The 18,828-nt window shown below is 37.3% G+C and overlaps 1 protein-coding gene across 1 annotated transcript in view; it reads right to left on the bottom strand.

Annotated features, from left to right (window-relative positions):
• Positions 1-16,013, bottom strand: part of Atg2 (Autophagy-related 2) — a 359,564-nt gene extending 343,551 nt beyond the window's left edge. The window contains exon 1 of the mRNA XM_090386633.1: positions 15,718-16,013. Coding sequence (XP_090242759.1) covers positions 15,718-15,885 — 168 coding nt within the window. The 5' untranslated portion in view covers positions 15,886-16,013. The remainder of the gene's footprint in view (positions 1-15,717) is intronic.
• Between the last annotated feature and the right edge of the window lie 2,815 nt (positions 16,014-18,828).

Raw genomic sequence — 18,828 nt, 5'->3', positions numbered from 1 at the left:
CATCCCCAAAGATCTTGAATTCAAGTTTTCTCTGATCTCTTTGACAGGAAATTAAAGATTTGAAGAGCCCATCAGTGAAAGTTTGTTTGTTATGTTTGTTATTTGGTTTTTAGGAGCATTAGCAACTAAGGCCATATTGCTCCGGGATATGTGGTGGTCATTCCCTGACCTTTCCTCATCCTCCGTATTTGGTGGTGATGGGCTCGAACCCCGGTCTAATCAAGAAGTGTGTGCTACGCACTGCTGCTCCTTCCCACCTGGCTACGGATTTGTTATGTTATTTGGTTTTTTTAGGAGCATTAGCAACTAAGGCCATATTACTCCGGGGATATGTGGTGGTCATTCCCTGACCTTTCTGCATCCTCCGTATTTGGTGGTCACGGGCTCGAACCCCGGTCTAATCAAGAAGCGTGCGCTACGCGTTGCTGCTCCTGCCCACTTGGCTATGGAGGCACCCTTTATCAGTGAAAGGGTTGATTTAAAAGTACACTGCTATTATTAGGCAAGTTTTCTCTTCAAGTAAAAATTAAGGGTTTTCTATTTTATATTTCACAAATATGTAATCGACAACCAGAAATTTCCAGTTCCTTCATGGGAGGAAGGCATCTGCACCATCTTGCAAAATTTATTAGCAGACTAAACCTAAAGAACGTTTTGTTGGAAAAAATGACAATGCAACAGATGTTTAAAATATGATAAATATTCTTATCAACACTGATCAAACTTCCAAAAATTTAATAACTGACAGTCAAAAAGGCAGATGGTTAAAACATCTTGGAGAATATATTAAAAGATTATATAAAAAATTTAATTATCTATCATGCATTATTTCGGTTGAATAAATTACATCAATAAGATTTTTCAATTATTCAAATTTTCACATATAATGTGCATTCAAGTCATAATTTGACTGCACTTCATAATATTGCAACAGAACCAACCAGACACAAAAAGTGGAAGGTAAGGTGGCCAAGTGTTGCAGCTTTAACAAAAGATCAGACTACAAATTTTCTACTCTAACTTTCCAAAATCGATTTCAGATTTATTAAATAACTTGCCTGCCACTATTAGAAGTTGTACTCGTGCACAACTGAAAAAGAAGTTGAAGATTTTAACGAGGGTTACATATAATATGCTTTACTCTTTTCTTATCTTGAACAGCCTTATCACACTTATTGTAAAACCAAGGTTTAGATCAGTAATCCTCAATGATTGTGCCACTGCACCACAAATCTTCAGGAGGGAGAGATCTATAAAAGGAATATCCAAAAGCAATAAGCCTCTTTGCCAAAGTACAAAGAGACTCATTGCTGCTAAGTGAAGTACTCTGTACTTAGTCTATCTGTATTGCTTTTACTATAAAGGCATTTATTTGTGCCTTTATTTATAGTAATGTATGAAAGATTAGGCCTCTATTTTGTATAGAATTTTAGTTTTTGCCAAATGCAGTACTTTTCAGGAACATAGCCACCATGGTTGGTAAGGGATTCCTGCATGTGCAATGCAAGATTGCATCCAGCTAGATGGAAATATCTTCCATATTGAAATGCACACCACAATTTTAGCTAATAAAAAATCAAGTGTAGGAATCTTTATCAGACTGGCGAAGAGGGCACATGGATTACCAATAATCTGGAACATCAAGGCAACTGAAGTTTAACCTTGCAAAAACAAATGCAAAGTACTGCATATGGGTAGAAGTAACCCCAGAGAAACGTACCAACTGTGTGGTACTACACTTAAGGTGCTAGAAAATGAAAAGGACCTGGGAGTAATTGTGCAGTCAGATATGAAGTTTTATGAGCAATGCAGACAGGCTGCCAGGGCAGGTCATGGGGTTTTGTCAATGATATATAGGAAATTTGCTAGCAGGGAAAAGAAGGTGATTGTCCTCCTGTATAAGGCAACAGTCAGGCCACACCTTGAGTACAGGTCTGGATGGAGGCCTCATTTTAGGAAGGATGTAGATTTGCTTGAGCGTGTACAGAGAAGGGCAACAAGATTGGTGAGGGGAATGAAGGAATCCTCTTACCAGCGAGGCTTCCAAAAATTGCATTAATAGGTTCCAAAAATTGCATTAACATAAATATACTAATATGGCATAGGCATATTTAATCTCTAGTTATTCCAAATTTTGTATGACAATCCTCATAATTATGGAGATCATCACTTATAATAGATCTTACCACAACATTAATATTATTTATTAAAAAAAAAGAAAAAACTACCTATATTTTCTTATCCCCTCTGAATTTGCCAAAGCCTTCCTTAAATTTATTCAAACTATTCACTTCCGCAATGCTAAATGGAAGCTTGTTCCAATAATCAATTACTGGTTGCAAGCAAATAGTTGCTTACTGGTTGCAAGCAAATAGTTGCTTACTGGCTGCAAGCACATCTGCCATACAACCATCCTTTTTCAATTTAAAAATGTCCCCTTATGTGTATCATCCAAGAACAAGGATGCCACCAGCATTTAGTGTCAATTCATTTTACTCAATTTATAGTGAGAATCACTAAATCAGGTCTCCCTGTAAATGTCTAGTTACCAGATACTGCAATTTGCAGAACAAAGTCTTGCTTAAAGAGCATAACAGTACAATTTTGTGCTGCTATTTAATTTTGTTGCTCTTTCTGCACCCATGCAAACAGAGCTACACCTTTCCTAAAATGTGGCTTTAGATCTGTATGCAGTACTCAAGGCGTAGCTTAACCATTACCTTATACAATGGAATAATTACCTCCTTGTCCCTGCTAACAAAATTCGTGTGTGTGTGTGTGTGTGTGTGTGTGTGTGTGTGTGTGTGTGTGTGCGCGCGTGCGCACACAGTACATATATGAGGACTATTCAATAAAGAATGATCATATTTTTTTGTGAACAACTAACACTTGTTATTTCTAGCTGATCTGCAAAATTTAAGACCAAATCAAGCTGCATCACAAAGCAACTGTGCAGTTGCTGAAAATGTATAAATTCAGTCAAGTTTATACTTGTTCAGTTTTGCCTACATAACAATGGATATGACACATGAGGAACATTATGCTGCTCTCAAATTTTGTTTGCTTCAAGAAAAGCATCAGCTGAAGCATATGAAATGCTAAAAGAGGTGAACCTACACTTACAAACAGCACAGCTCACAGGTAGTTTAGAATGTTTACACATGAACATGATTCAATCACAAAATTGGTGGTCCCGGAGCCCCAACGACTGCTGTCAACACAGAAATAACAAACACTGCTTCTAAAATCATGAGAAGATTATCATATAACAGTAAAGTAACTCACAGATGCTGAGAATATCAGTAAGAAGCACATAGTATTCTCCATGACCATTTGCATATGACATGTTTGTGCACACTGAGTTCCAAGACTATTGACATCTGAGCAACAGCAAGTTCGCATGGAGGTTTGTCAGGAGCTACAAAGGATAGTTACTGAAGATGGTGAGGTTCTGCACAAGGTAATAACAGATGAGACACTTCATCATTTCGACTCAGAGTAAGTAACAAAGCTCATTGCCAACACTGAAAAAAACAAAAGTTGTGGCTTTGGCAGGAAAGGTTATTGTCATCTTTTTTTTTGACATTCAAGTAATGGTTATCAGCATGTTGTGTCACATATTGTTATGAGACCTTACTACAGAACTGTACTGTGAAGTGGATGCTGCATCACAACAATACAAGACCTCACAATGCTCATACTGTCATAGAATACTTAGTCCAGCATTAATGTCAAAATGTGTTCCTCATCTGCCCTACAGACCTGACCTTGCACCCTGAGATTTTTTTATATCCAAAGTTAAAAAATGAGCAGCAAGGAAAATGTTTCCAGTCATCAGAAGAAGTTGTAAAGACAGCAGAAGCAATTCTCAAATGCATGTCAAAAGAGAAAGCTAATCAGATCACACTTGCACTGGGTGTGGGGAAATCTGAAATAATCCAGCTGATGTTGTGAACAAATTGAATAGGTACTTTGTATTGGTCTTTCCTGGTAAAAGACACTTCGTGCTGAGAAGAGGCTGTGTGAGTGAGGCAGAGCCATATGAAATTAGTGATTTCATAATTATATTGTTTATTAGAAAAACTTGAGCATAAAGGCAAGTAAGGCTTCCAGAGTTGATGGCATGTGGTAGTTTTGAGGGAGACCACCAGGGACTGTATTGAACCACTGATTATGAGAGCATCTATGGACTCTGGGGATTTTCCTTTGAATTGGAGAAGTGGCAACAAATCACCAATACATAAAGGTGGTTCTAAGAATAGAGTTGGTAACTACAGACCAGTTTGTCTGACTTCAGTGATTATGAGAGCATCTATGGACTCTGGGGATTTTCCAGACCAGTTTGTCTGACTTCAGTGATAGAAAATTTTTAAAGGCAACGATTAAGAGTGCAATCCAAGAACATTTAGATAAATGACATTCTGAAGGACACACAATGTGGCTTTGTATGGGAAAATCATGTTTAACTAACTTAGTGGGCTATTTTGACACAGTTACTTATGAATCAGTTGAAGGGAACAATTTTGACAGTTTATTTGGATTTTAACAAAGCATTTGACTCTGTCCCTCGTGAGAGGTTACTGTATAAGCTTGAACAGGTTCGGATTACTGGTAAGTTTCTAAGATGGATTGCTGGCCAGCTGCAGGGCAGAAGGCAGGTTGTGAATAATAGATATTCTTCAGATTGGTGTAAGGAGTGGGGTCCCTCAAGGATCTGTTCTTGAACCACTGTTTATCATTTTCATAAATGAGTTTGACAAAAGGTATAGAAGCCAAGATGTTTAAATTTGAAGACAGCGTAAAGATTGGTAGAATGGTTAATGATCAGTGCCAAGCAGCAATCCTGCAGAACGACATGAACAGACTCTAAAGATGGTCAGAAAACTAGTAGCTATGTTTTTATGCTGCTAAATGCAAGGTCTTACACTTTTTGACATGGGGAACAGCAACCCACAAATAAAATATACACTTAGTGGGGCTGAATTAAAAACAGCAGAGGAAAGTAATCAGGGAGTTACAATACAGGCACATATGAAGTTTTCTGAACAGTGTAAACAGGTAGCCAAGAAAGCCCATGATATTGATGATTTATCAAACTGTAAATATAGGTTATAATCTCACTGTATAACAATAATTTCAGATTTGAAATTATTTTTCAGAGGCCACAAAATAATAATTGAATTTCATTTTGCGAGTTTTGACAGAAGCATTCAATAGCCAAGGCTTCATATAGTAATAATTTGTGATTAGAATTTAATCTCATTAAGGCGAAAATTACCTTAAGGTTGACTGCTGCCCTTGAGGAAGCTTTCAGATTGGACTGGTCGCAAAAAGGAGTCAATGTGAATGGAGAGTTACCTAAACCATTTACGATTTGCAGATGACATTGTGATTATAAGCCATAACACCGATTTGGAATAATGTGTTCCAGTATGGATACCTCATCTGAAAAAAAGCCCTTGAGTTCATTGAAAGGGTCCAAAGATGAGCAACTTGAATGGTAAGATTGGCAAAAGGACGACCATATAAAAGAAAGATTCCAATTATGTGGCTACAGAGCTTGACAACCAGGCACCTCCAAAGTAACCTGACTGAGGCTAAGGCTCTGAGAGGGATTATTAAAATGAATGAAGTTGGACTTTTAAAACTGTTATAATTCCAGAACTAGGGGCCATAAATTCAAATTACAAGAGTTGAGGTTTAGGTTAGATCGTAAGAAGTATTCTTTCTTGCATATTCTTAAGTATGGCAGACAGACACAGCTAAAGTCAGAATTGCTTTGTAGCAAACATTACGCATGACCAGACTGTGTGATGCTTTGAACTAGAATAGTGATCACATCAGCATCAGTGTTGCCAACTGTAGCCAGTTGAAAATAGCTGAGCCACAATGCAAAAATAGATAAAATCCTATGTTAACAATGGAAAAAAAAATATATATTTTTGTAGCTAAAGGGAATATAAATGATTGGTGTATATTCTCCGAAAAACAATGGGGGGCATGTGCCCCGGTGCCCCTACCCTGAATTCGCGACTGTGGCTAGGGTATTAACAAAATAAGGGCAGAAGCAGGAAGCCTAGTTAATCTTAATGTTGTTACTGGATCAATCAGATGATTCTTCTCTCGGAGATCAAATGATAAGCAGCCTTCAGCTTGTCGTTAAACAATATTCCACCCACTTGTCAAGATCAAGTCTCCAGGTTGCCATAATGCATAGGCAGGTGTTATGGATAGGCCAGACTTCTTGAGTGACTTTTTGAATGCCACTGCTCTCTGCTCATTTAAAATAGCTCAAGAATTTAAGAAGGCAATTACATCTTGCATGTTACCATACTGTTTCCACTTAATGTGAAGGAGCTTTCTGGTATAGAAACAATTGTTTAAAAGTGAGATCCACTAGGCTTTGGAAAGTGTGGTAATTGTAACTTTGAGGGAGAATAGTTAATATTGTGTGGATACATTTTGTAAGGAGTCTCAATGCTAAGCTTAGTTCACAACACTGAAAGATAGCCCACAATGACTGAGGGTGCTTCGGGTAGTGCACTAGGTTCAGATAAAGCTGACATTGCATTAGAGTCCAAATCTTTGAGTTTCACATGCCCATTTGGACTCTGAGCTTTGTTGCAATTACTCTGGATCATAGAACAGAGGAAAAAATTAAATTCTTTGAAAACCTCCAATATTGCGTGTTATACTTTTTTTGTTAGATGTGATACATTATAAAAGTAATCATATACCACAATATATAAAATCAGAAGCCAGCCTATCAGTCTTTTTACACATGTATCTCTATTTTAAATAAAACAGACTACATGTAGAATTATGATTTTGTTTATTATAAAAAATACATCAGGTAAAATAAGTTTGAAGCTTAAAAACCAAATCACATTTTCTAAATCAATCTCTTGGCATCAGTATTCCCCAGAAAATTATATTTCTATGCACCACAATCAACTATTTGTGACTCCTATTTTGAACTATGGCATTGATAAAGTTTTAAACTAGAAATTATAATAAATCTGTACATGTAAATGGTTATGAAAAATGTTCTTTTAGTAGTTTACTTTCCCAATAACATTTAACAAATTAATTTTTTTTAGAAAGTAATCTAAAAACTACATTTTAGAAGAAAAATTTCAGGATTGCTTTCACTATCTCCTTCCCCCATACCATCTCAAGGTCAGGCTTTGTATAGGTGGCAATTTTAGGTTCAAGTTAGTTGTTTTCAGTTTATGAGTGCAAAACCTACTTCAGATATACTGGGTCTTTTATGCTCCCCTTAAATTTCGCCCACATTTTTAATTGCACACACAGTTTTTGATAGCATATTATTCATTTAAATCATTGTCAAGAGTAATAAGCAAGGCACTTCGGTGTAATGAAATCACCATTTCATCACACCTCAACCCCTGAGGCACTTAAGCAGGCCATCTATACTGTGAGACAATAATCTCCTCTACTCTAATCAATGCATTTTCAGAAAAGAAAAAAGGTCTCCCACCTAGGAAAGTAAATTTCTTTGTCAAAAATGTGATCCTATTGCACATTACTTGATTCCCCTCTGTATTCATATCTGCTGTTATACAATGCCTCAACAGCCTTCATTTTCAAATTTCTAAAGCATATTAGTTCCAAAGAGGCCAGGTGCCAAACAGTCTTTCGTTCTGTCACTCATGTTACCAAGTGATGACAAAATCTCTTGGAAGTGAATTCTTCCATCCCACACATTTCTAAACTCCCAAAGAGGAAAAGAACAAATTACTACTACGTCCAATAGGCAGAATTATGGTAATAACAATTATTACATTTCCTGTCTGAGTACTCAGAGACAGGAAAGGTGATGAGTACTCTTAACTAAGATAGAACAGCATATGAGCAGCAATAACCAATTTCCGCACCCACAACTGCATTTATGATTAGCATTAGCAGAGGCATATGATGCAAGAAAGCAAGCTTATGCAGCATCAGCCAAAAAAAAAAAAAAAAAAAAAACTTCCACTTCACCCCTCCCCTCTGTTTGTTCGAAATACTTGTCCAGCTGAGCCTTAAATTTATTTAGGCTATCAACTTCCACAACAAGGGATGGAAGTCTGTTCCACCAACCAACGACTCACTGGCTAAAGGCAAATTTCCGCACGTTTATCCTACATCTGTCTTTCCTCAATTTGAATTGATGCCCTCTCAGGCGATTATTCTGAGCAAGAGGCAGAATCCCATCAGCATTGAGCATGCTCAAACCATTCAACGCTTTATACTCTTCTATCAGATCACATCGCCGGTGCCTAGTCTCCAGACATTAATTTGCAAAACTTAAGCCTTTCTTCATAAGGCAACCCTTTGTTCCATTCACTAATCTTGTTGCCCTTCTCTCTACTCATTCCAGCAGCTCTACATCCTTCTTGAAATGACATCTCCAGACTTGTACACAGTACTCAAGGTGTGGCCTGACCATTGCCTTACACAAGGGAATAATCATCTACTTATCCCTGCTAGAAAAATTCCTGTATATCATTGATAAGACACCATGAGCTACTCTTGCAGCCTGTCTGCACTGCTCAGAGAACTTCATATCTGCCTGCACAATTACCCCAGGTCCTTTTCATTCTCTACCACTGTCAGTGTAGTACCAGAGTTGATACATTGCTCTGGGGCTGCTGTTTTCCCCCATAGGTAGCACTTTACATTTTTCAATGTTAAACTTCATTTGCCACCTCTCAGCCCATCTGCTCAACCTTTCCAGATCCTGTTGCAGCAGCATAGCGTCAGTAGTGTCCTTAACAACCCTGCCAACCTTTGTATCGTCTGCAAACTTGGACATTAAGCTTGATATACCATCATCAGTATTATTTATAAATACAGAAAACAATAATGGACCCAACACTGAACCCTGAGGGACTCCACTAATAAAATTAGTCCACGATGAGCAGTGTCCATTGATTACCACTCTGTCTTCTCCCCCTCAACCACCCCTTTATCCATAGCAGCAATCTGCCTCCGATGCCACACTGCTCCAATTTGTGCAGCAGTCTTTCATGTGCAACAGTGTCAAAAGCCTTTCTAAGATCCAAGTATATAATATCAAAGTTATTCCCTGCATCCAGTTCTTGTGACTGCATCATAGTATCCAATCAAATCGGTCAGGCAAGACCGATTTGATCGGTCAGGCAAGACCCTTAACAAAACCATGCTGTGTCCAAGCTATAACTGAAGTCTTGTCTAGGTGATCCTGCAGTACAGTGCTTCTTTAACCAGTGCCTCCATTAATTTTCCTGGAACAGAAGTTAAACTCACAGGTCTATAATTACTTGTGTCAGCCTTTGAGCCTCCTTTGTGAATTGGGGTCACATTTGCACATCTCCAGTCTATGGGTACCTCCCCTGAGTCCAAGGAAGCTCTCGTAATTATGGCTAAGGGTTTGCTTACTTCCTTTGCTGCTGCCTTTAATATAATTGGATAGATCCCATCCGCCCCAGGTGCCTTTCTTGTGTTTATCTTCAACAATTTCTCCTCCACTTTACTCTCAGTTATTACCGGATTATCTAGCTTACTGCCAGATTTGAATACACCTCTGGCATTCCCCTCACTAAATAACTCATGTGTAAATGCTGATGCAAAATATTCATTTAGTTTGTAAGCTACCTGAGCAGAATCATCAACAGTTGAACCATCTCACTTCGCCTGCCTAACCTCCTTTGTAACTTGGTTACAGATCAATATATCTATCATAGGCTTCTGTGTCACATGTTAATTTATATGTATCCCATGCATTTTTCTTCTCTGCCATATGTCTCATTAGTTCATCTGATATGGCTGGCTGAGCAACTGCCCACCAATCAAATGCTATTCAGTGACATAGCTTTGAACCACCATAGCTGCAACAACACTTAAGATGTTGGTACCACCTAAGCCTCCTATACAGCAAGCCAAACAAAATAGTAATGGAAATGAAAATCATAGAACCACACATGTAAAGCACTGACCAACCAACCTACAAACAACAGCAGCAGAAATAACTTGCAAGCCATAACTAAGTATCTACAGAAGTAACCTATGGAACAATCTTCTTCCTCTTTCCATTTGAAAAGCTGATCCAAAAACAGACATAAATCACTCATAGATGTGGTAATCGCTCATATATGTAGTATAGCTGTAAATGAAAAGGGCCACAAACGAAGACTGCAGGCCTGTCTCTTCCTTTAGATTAAATTTGGTTCTTGATATCAAGCATTGCTCTGGCAATCACAAGACACAAACCTACTCAAAGGATAATGTGCCAAGCAGGCAAATAACTTGCTATTCACTCAGCTAGCACCCTCCAATGCCGCTCCCCCCCCCCACTGCAAGCTGATCAATGTCCAAACTTCACATACTGCCTGCTTGGTAGGCATTATGACTATGATCCCCAATCTCAAAAGCAACTTGCATGAAGCAATACTGCACTTAATATCTAAACTTGCAGATAAGAACGTTGGCAGAGTGGTTAATGACAGTAATGAGTCCGCTACTGCAACAAGATCTATAAAGAAATGCGAGAGATTTAACATTGACAAATGCAAAGTAGTAGTAGTCATAGCATGTGATGCAAGAAAGCAAGTGTATGGGCTTATGTAGAATCACCAAAAAAAAAAAAATTCCCACAACCATTCCCTCTAAATGTTTGTCCAGTTCCTGGAAGTTAATTCCAGCAATTAACCACCCGCTGGCTAAAGGTAAATTTCCACACATCTATTCTACAGCTGTCTTTACTCAATTTGAATTTATGCTCCCCTTAGGTTTGTAATATAAACAAGTGGAAGAATCCCATCAGAATTCAGCGTGCTCAACCCATTTTCAAGGCCTTGTACACCTCGATCAGATCACCTCACAGGTGCCTAGTCTCTAGCCGCTGCAATTTGCAGCGGCTTATGCATCTCTTGGTAAGAGGATCCCTTCATTCCCCTCACCAATCTTATTGCTCTTCTCTCTACACCCTCAAGTAAATCTACATCCTTCCTAAAATGAGGCCTCCAGACCTGTACGTAGTACTCAAGGTGTGGCCTGACCATTGCCTTATACAGAGGGACAATCACCTCTTTTTCCCTGCTAGCAAAATTCCTGTATATCATTGACAAAACCCCATGACCTGCTCTTGCAGCCTGTCTGCATTGTTCAGAAAACTTCATATTTTGCTTCACAATTTACTCCCAGGTCTTTTTCATTTTCTAACACCCTAAGAGTAGTGCCACACAGTTTGTACATTTCTCTGGGATTACTTCTACGCATATGCAGTACTTTGCATTTGTCAATGTTAAACTTCAGTTGCCACTTCTCAACCCATCTTCCCAAATTTTCTAGATCCTGTTGCAGTAGCACACTGCCATTACCGTCAATAACAACCCTGCCAACCTTTGTATCATCTGCAAACTTCGACACTAAGCCTGATATACCTTCATCAATATCATTGATAAATATACAAAACAACAGTGGACTAAACCCTATGGTACCCCACTAATAACATTAGTCCACAAAAAGCAGCACCCATTGATTACCATCCTGTCTTCTCCCACTCAACCATCTTTTTATCCATTGTAGCAACTTACCCTTAATACTATTCTGCTCCAGTTTGTATAGTAGTCTTCCATGCACAACAGTGTCAAAAGCTTTCAGTAACCCCAGAGTAATATACCAACTGTGTGGTAATACACTCAGGGTAGCAGAAAATGAAAAACAGGTGGTAATTGTGCAGTCAGATATGAAGTTCTTTGAACAATATTGCCAGGCAGCCAGGACAGCTCATTGAATTTATTATTAGCCATATGGTGCAAGGAAGCCTGAGGCTTATGCTGCACCAACCAAAAAAATAAATAAATAAAAGAGAGAGAGAGAGAGAAGTAGAAAGGAATCACCAGGAAATAGAAGAATAATGATATCCAGCTGAGGACCCTGGGTGGTTTGCCAAGCCCATACTAGATGTGAGCCCCTGGGGTTATCAATGATATACAGGAATTTGGAAGTGGCTATCCTAGTGTATCAAGGCAGTGGTCAGCTCCCATCTTGAATACTGCTTACAGGTCTGAAGGCCTCATTTTAGGATGTTGAACTGCTGGAGCAAGTACAGAGAAGGGCAAAGAAATTGGTGAGGGCACCAAAGAGGTGCTCTTACCAAGAAAGGCTTTAATTCTGCATATATACTAGGCACCTGCAAGGTGATCTGATTGAGGTGTTTAAAGCTTTGAATGGTTTGAGCAAGCTCAATGCTGATAGATTCTTCCTCTTGCTCAGACTATGCACATGAGGGGACATAAATTCAAACTGAGGAAGGGCAAATAGATGAGAGGAAGTTTTCCTTTAGCCAGTGGATGGTTGATTGCTGGAACAAAAAACTTACATTTGATGTGAAAGTGGATAGCTTGAATAAATTCAAGGAAGAATTAGCAAAATTAGCAAACTATTAGAGGGGATGAATGAGTGAAATAGGAAGGGTTTTTTTTTTTTTGTTTTTTTTTTTGGCTGATGCTGTATAAGCTTGTTTTCTTGCATTGTTTGCCACATACTAACTCGAAGGTGTTAGCCTCAAGCCCTACTTACCAGTCATACAAATTAAAGTACAGAACAGTACTTTACATAGTCATACAAATTAAAGTAATGGACTCTTACTCAACATCAAGAGAACAAGTTTCTCAACTGCAATTTCCTGTTCAAAGAGGAGTCTACTCCACATTAGGAGTTGAAGTGGTAGGTGTAACAATTCTCCACTCATTCTCCAATCCCATGATCTGTGAAAACCTTCAGACCACAACCAGCTCACTCTGATGTTAGCTGACTAGTTTGCAACATATGACAAACTCAATGCAGAGTCACTAGTCCAGCTCCTAGGCACCTAAATACTACTAATGGGCAATATCAAATCCAATATAACCACAAGGGAACCCTTGATAGTGTAACTACTAGAGACAAAATATAGTGTGTGTGTGTGTGTGTGTGTGTGTCAGGCAGAGAGAGTAGAGAAAAAAAAACCTTATCCACTGCCTGAGATCCAGCTACTACAGCCTTGATTAAAGAGGTCTTCAATAATTTCTCTGTCAGAACCTAAACTTAAACCCTTCTAAATGAGTTAGAAGTGGTGAAACCCACTATACCAGCAGTTCCCAAACTTTTATACATTGTTCCCCCTTAAATATTTCATAAATTTCACCTACCCCTTTCCAGAAGTGCAGATAAACAGATCTTGCATAAAATTTAACTAGAGTATAAATACTTTTATAAATTAATAAACCTGGATACATTTAATTTCAAAGATTTAAATATACTTCATACCTGGATTAATCAGCTAGTTTGTATGCACTTCACATCCCCCCCCCAAAAAAACAAGTATTCAAACCCCTGGAGAGGAGGAGGATACTGCACACTGGGAAAGTCTGCACTATACTCATAGGAGACTGTGCCTGGCAAAGTATCCAACTGTTACCACCAAAATCTTTGCAAAAAAATGTTAAAAAATCCTTTTCCTTGCCACACAGATTTATATATATGCCTACTGAAAGAATTTTCTTACATTTTTTAATAGTTCATTTGATAATTATAATTTCTCCTCTCATTTTACAAACAGAGCAGAGTTGGGTTTTTTTGTTTTTTTTTCCAAAGGAGCTTTTTTTTTAAAGCGGTATTAGTTCCTTCATATGTCCTGAATAGCACTTAACATATAAGATTCCCACCACACAAGTTTCTCTTATGATCAAGTGTGTTCATAAAAGAATCTTTTACTGCTGACTAGAAAGTGTGCATAACATTCAAATAAAAAAAAAGCACCTCTAGCATCTCAATTTTATTAATCTATGAAACAGAATTACATCCAAATGAGATAGAAAATTGGAATTGCCTGCAAAAAATGAGCATACAGTGTAATTTATTACTTCACTACTTGATGCATTTTACACTATGCACACTGATTTTGAAGGAATATTTTGAAAAGACCTACGAAAGCATCCAAAATATTTTTTCAAAATCAATGTAATTTAGTGCTGTGCAGCATAAAATGCACACAATTTTAAATCCTACATTTATTATCCTTCCCCTCCCAGGGGCTCATGTCTGATGAGTATAGGCTTGGCACACCCAGCATCCTGAGCTGGATATCACTCCTCTCTCTGAAATTTTTTTTTTAGCTAGTGCAGCATAAACCTCAGGCTTCCTTGCACTATACGGCTAGTAATAATAATATTTTCACTGGCTTTTTTTCTTTTCTTTCACTTGTTTCTTGTTTTCTTGTTTTCTCTAAATATTCAAGAACTCTCCAGTGATTAGGACCAAAGTGATTCAGACTTACTGAGTTTTGTTGTTACTGGTGACAGGCTAAAAAACAGCAAATGGATTTGAAAAAGCACTTAAAAATCTCCAATTAATATTAAAACATAAATAGTAAGTGAGAAAGAAAAAAAAATTTTTAAATTTATCAAATCCCTTCAAGTAAATAAAATTATCTGAATTAAAGCATCATCTTCACAATATAACCAGCCTTGATTTATCTAGACTCCTCACACTAAGATTTTCCTATATCTGTTTACTTTCTTTTGAAAACAAAAACAACAGTGTGCATTGCGCTGCATGAGTTATTTATTCAGGGAGCAAGATAATTATTATTATTAATATCCATATGATGCAAGGAAGCCTGAGGCTTATGCTGCACCAGGAAAAAAAAAAAAAAAAAAAAAAAAAAGTTCCCGAGTAACCCTGAGAGAGAGAGAGAGAGAGAGAGAGAGAGAGAGAGAGAGAGAGAGTCAAAAGTAGAAGGGAATCACCAAGAAAGAGAAGAATGATGATATCCAGCTCAGGACCCTGGGTGTGCCAAGCCCATACTCACCAGATGTGAGCCTTCGTGCTAATTATTTTAAGTTAAAACAGCTTATTAGATAAAAATTAAATGTATTGAAATTACATATATAAAGAAATACTAAAATAAAGACTAATAAACGGAATTTATTATTATTATTAAATAATAGTTGAACTATGCATGCTTAGGAAAACTAAAGACAACTGTATTAGTCTAGTTATAAAATTAAATTGAATGTATCAAAATATACTGTTTTTATCTTTCGACGCCCATGCAGCATCTTGTCCATATATATGAATAATATATTTATTTAAAACTAAACATATTTCTTTGTGAAAAGCACTGATAATAAAAATAAATAAAAACTAAATCGCAGGAATTTTCTATTCTGTATTATTTTGCATTGTGCTGGAAAAAATTTTTTTAAAAAAAAGCAAAACAGGAAATTGTCCACATGTCAAAGTTCAACCAATGAAAAGTATAAATAGAAGCTTAAAGTCTTTAATCAATAGTTTTCAGACAACAAGCATTGCAAGCATGAAAATTCACATCGCATAAGTAACTAAAATTATGACAGAAAAGCAAATTTTAGTTAAGTTCCTTCAAATTTTCATGAAACATAAGTTCTTGAAATCGAAATTTATTTCACAACCAACATAAAGTAGTGTTTACATAATATATAAATACTGTATTCTACGAAATATGCTATTAAACACAAAAACTTGACCAACTATTCCGATACCAGCTGTACATAATAAATGTCGCAACGAAGAGTAAATAAAGGATGAATAATGAAATTTTTATTCTCTTCTTTGTCTATTAAGAAAATTGTTTTGTTATTATTATTTCTTTCTTGTACACATAAAGGAAAGAAATCTAATGGCCCTGTAGGTGCAGAAACATCTTACCTCAACGTCGAGATACAAGTCCTTGATTGATCCTTTGCCTTTGTACAGTTCCACAGTCAGCTGTTCAAGAGTCAACTTTTCTTGCAAAAGATGGCCAATATAGTAATGTAAAAAGAAGCGACAGGTAGTTTTTTTCACTGAATCCGACCAAGGGAAGCACCAGGCCATCGTTTCTATTTCATCGGATTATGTACAAAATAGCATACATTGGATAAATAAACAAAAGAGTCTCCTTTTTAAACGGAGAAACGCAGTTAACTCATTGCACATTACACACACAACTCCGATCAATCACAGAGCCACTGAACCCGTGACCAGTATAAACAGAACACCATGCCTTCAGGTTGATGACGTTTTATTGCTTATAGCTATTGCCACTAGGGGCAGAGTGCATTTCAATATACTGTACATATCTGTTTCCAACAAATATTGAAAATATTTAAAGCCGTGGTGAGAAGAATGCCTGAAGCTATCGCATCTACATATCAGCTCTCAGAGGAGGCAAAAATAAATAGAATTACAGTAATATAGGTGACAAGATTTTAAAAGATAAAAAACCGAACACCTTCTGAACTGGCAATGCATCACTGAACTGGGCTATGCGCATGCGAATCGTGAACATATGACTTCCACTTAGGTTTTCTTATCACTCTCCAGTATCTATCACAGAAGATAGATATTCCCAGTAAACACAGCACAAGTTTGTATCTATTAAGAAATGAGTCAGTAAAAATTTTATCATGATTATTTTCTTTTAGTAGCTTTAACCGAAAACGTTATATGGTTAAAGCTGCAAATGCATGTGTAAAATAAAAATTTGTATGTACTGTATTATTGAATAAAATGGCACAAAAAAAAAAAAAAAAAAAAAAAAAAAAAACCTATTTGGCTTCCGATTTCATCTTTACTAGGACAGACACTTGTTTCAAAAGCGGGACTTCTGGTCATCCTGTATTAATGGGAGCTTCCATGTACTCGAGACCTTGACATAGCACTGCATATATATTATGCATTCATTACTTAAGAGACGGCAGTATAGTGGGAAAGAAACCCTAGTTTTACTGCAGTTGGTGGGAAAATGGTTGAAATTTCCAAAAAATAAATAATAATAATGCAACCATTAAATAAATTATATATTATTATTATAATAGCCATATGGTGCAAAGAAGCCCGAGACTTTTGCTGAATCAGTCCCCCCCCCCCAAAAAAAGAGTTACCCCTGAGAGAGAGTCAAAAATAGAAGGGAATCACCAAGAAAGAGAATGATATCCAGCTCCGGACCCTGGGTATGCCAAGCCCATACTCACCATATGCGAGCCCCTGGGGGAAAATATTTAATACAAATAAAAGTTGGGTTTTTTTAGGCGCATCAGAAACTCTGGCTATATTGCGTGGTATATACATGTATTTATATCTGAAAGATGCATGTGTTCTGTAATGGATCTTCTGTTTGTAGGACCAAAAACCGATCCGATTTTTCGGGAGAAAAAGACTTCGACTGGAACCAACTAACACGTTAGAAAAAAAAAAAAAAAAAAAAAAAAACTATAAAAATACCAACTGTTACCCACAAGGGCATGACTAAAAATAGCATACAACATCAACTACACCTGACACTCTCATAAAAACTGAAAATATAAAATATGAACACCTAAGTTTTTAAGTAATTCTTATTTTTGTTAATTATTTTTTAAGGTATATACTACTAGTTTTTAACGGAACAATTCCTTCTCTTCCTTAATTCTCTTCCCACTTCTCAGAAATTTCGCGATTCAGATGCAAGCATTGCAGATTGTTCTGCAGGGATTTTAGACGAGTACCATTTGACGATTTTCACGTACTTTTTGCAACTATATCCAATGTAGGATTTAAGTAGTCTGGGACACATACTTATCACTTAAAGTTACGGGGGTCTGTATCAACAGAAATTGCTTTGTTTCCTGGGGTAACTGCACTTTGGTAAATCCGGCCTTGTCTGTTTTGTATAGTAGACGAAATGCAACGAACTACGTGGGTATCCTGATTTCATTAGTTGCAAAGCTAACCATAAACACAATTTTCTTCAATCCAGTGTTATATTAGTGGTGGAAATTTTTTTTTTTTTTTTTTTTGGTAGTTGTTGGCGCATAGGCTTCTGTGGCCATAATGAACCTCCCAAGGTTTTTGCAGTACTTTGATCCAAGCCCGAGGCGGGAATCGAACCCGCGACCTTTGGGTTGCTAGGCGGGCACTTTACCCACCCGGCTAGCCCGATCGGCAATGTGGTGGACATAGTGGGAGAAAAATGGTGGGAGATCCACCCCTCCCCCCAGAGTTCTAGCTAATTTGCAAAACAAATTATAGATGCAGGCAAGACTAATTTTGCCCCATATTCCTAATAACACAATCACAAGGACCAAGTTAAGATGAAAAATTAATAGGTAATGTTGAGTTTTAGGAACATCGGCGATTAAAGCCATATTGCTCCCATTTTTTTATTGTCCGAAATTTCGTGTTCCGAAAGTCGTGGTCGATTTTTTTTCCTAGATGAAAACCGAATTTCCGTGAGGAAAAACAATGCTACCTCGTCTGAGAGCGACTAACTCAACTACGTAAGCCTACCTTGCGAAAATTACCCATAAAAATTCCTACAGTTATCGACAGAATTCGAGGTCAGGTGTTTTTCATCCGTTTTTTTTTTTTTTTTTTAATGAAACCTCAAACACTAGCGGTATTAGAACCTATAATACTTAGGACCATGCATGGGTTAGAGGTTGAAAAGACGAGAGAAGATATTTGTTGACATTAGACTAACTTCTGCAGACTGTAATTTTAAGGAAATACGTATGAAGGAAGGTTGTTCCAAAAAAAAAAAAAAAAAAAAAAAACAGTAGTTGAATGAATAAACAACGAAGATGAAAAGTTGGTTCTGTGAGTTTGAAGTTATTATTATGAGCTATATGGTGCAAGGAAGCTTGAGGCTTATGCTGCACCAGCCAAAAAACAATTTCTGAATTACCCTGAGAGAGAGAGAGAGAGAGAGAGAGAGAGAGAGAGAGAGAGAGAGAGAGAGAGAGAGAGAGAGAGAGAGAGAGAAGGGAATCACAAAGAAATAAAAGAGTGATGATATAC

This window comes from Mastigoproctus giganteus, chromosome 12 (assembly GCF_048544385.1).
Source record: "Mastigoproctus giganteus isolate SK-2022 chromosome 12, ASM4854438v1, whole genome shotgun sequence".
Lineage (NCBI taxonomy): Eukaryota > Metazoa > Arthropoda > Arachnida > Uropygi > Thelyphonidae > Mastigoproctus > Mastigoproctus giganteus.
This window is presented reverse-complemented; position numbering and strand designations above follow the sequence as displayed.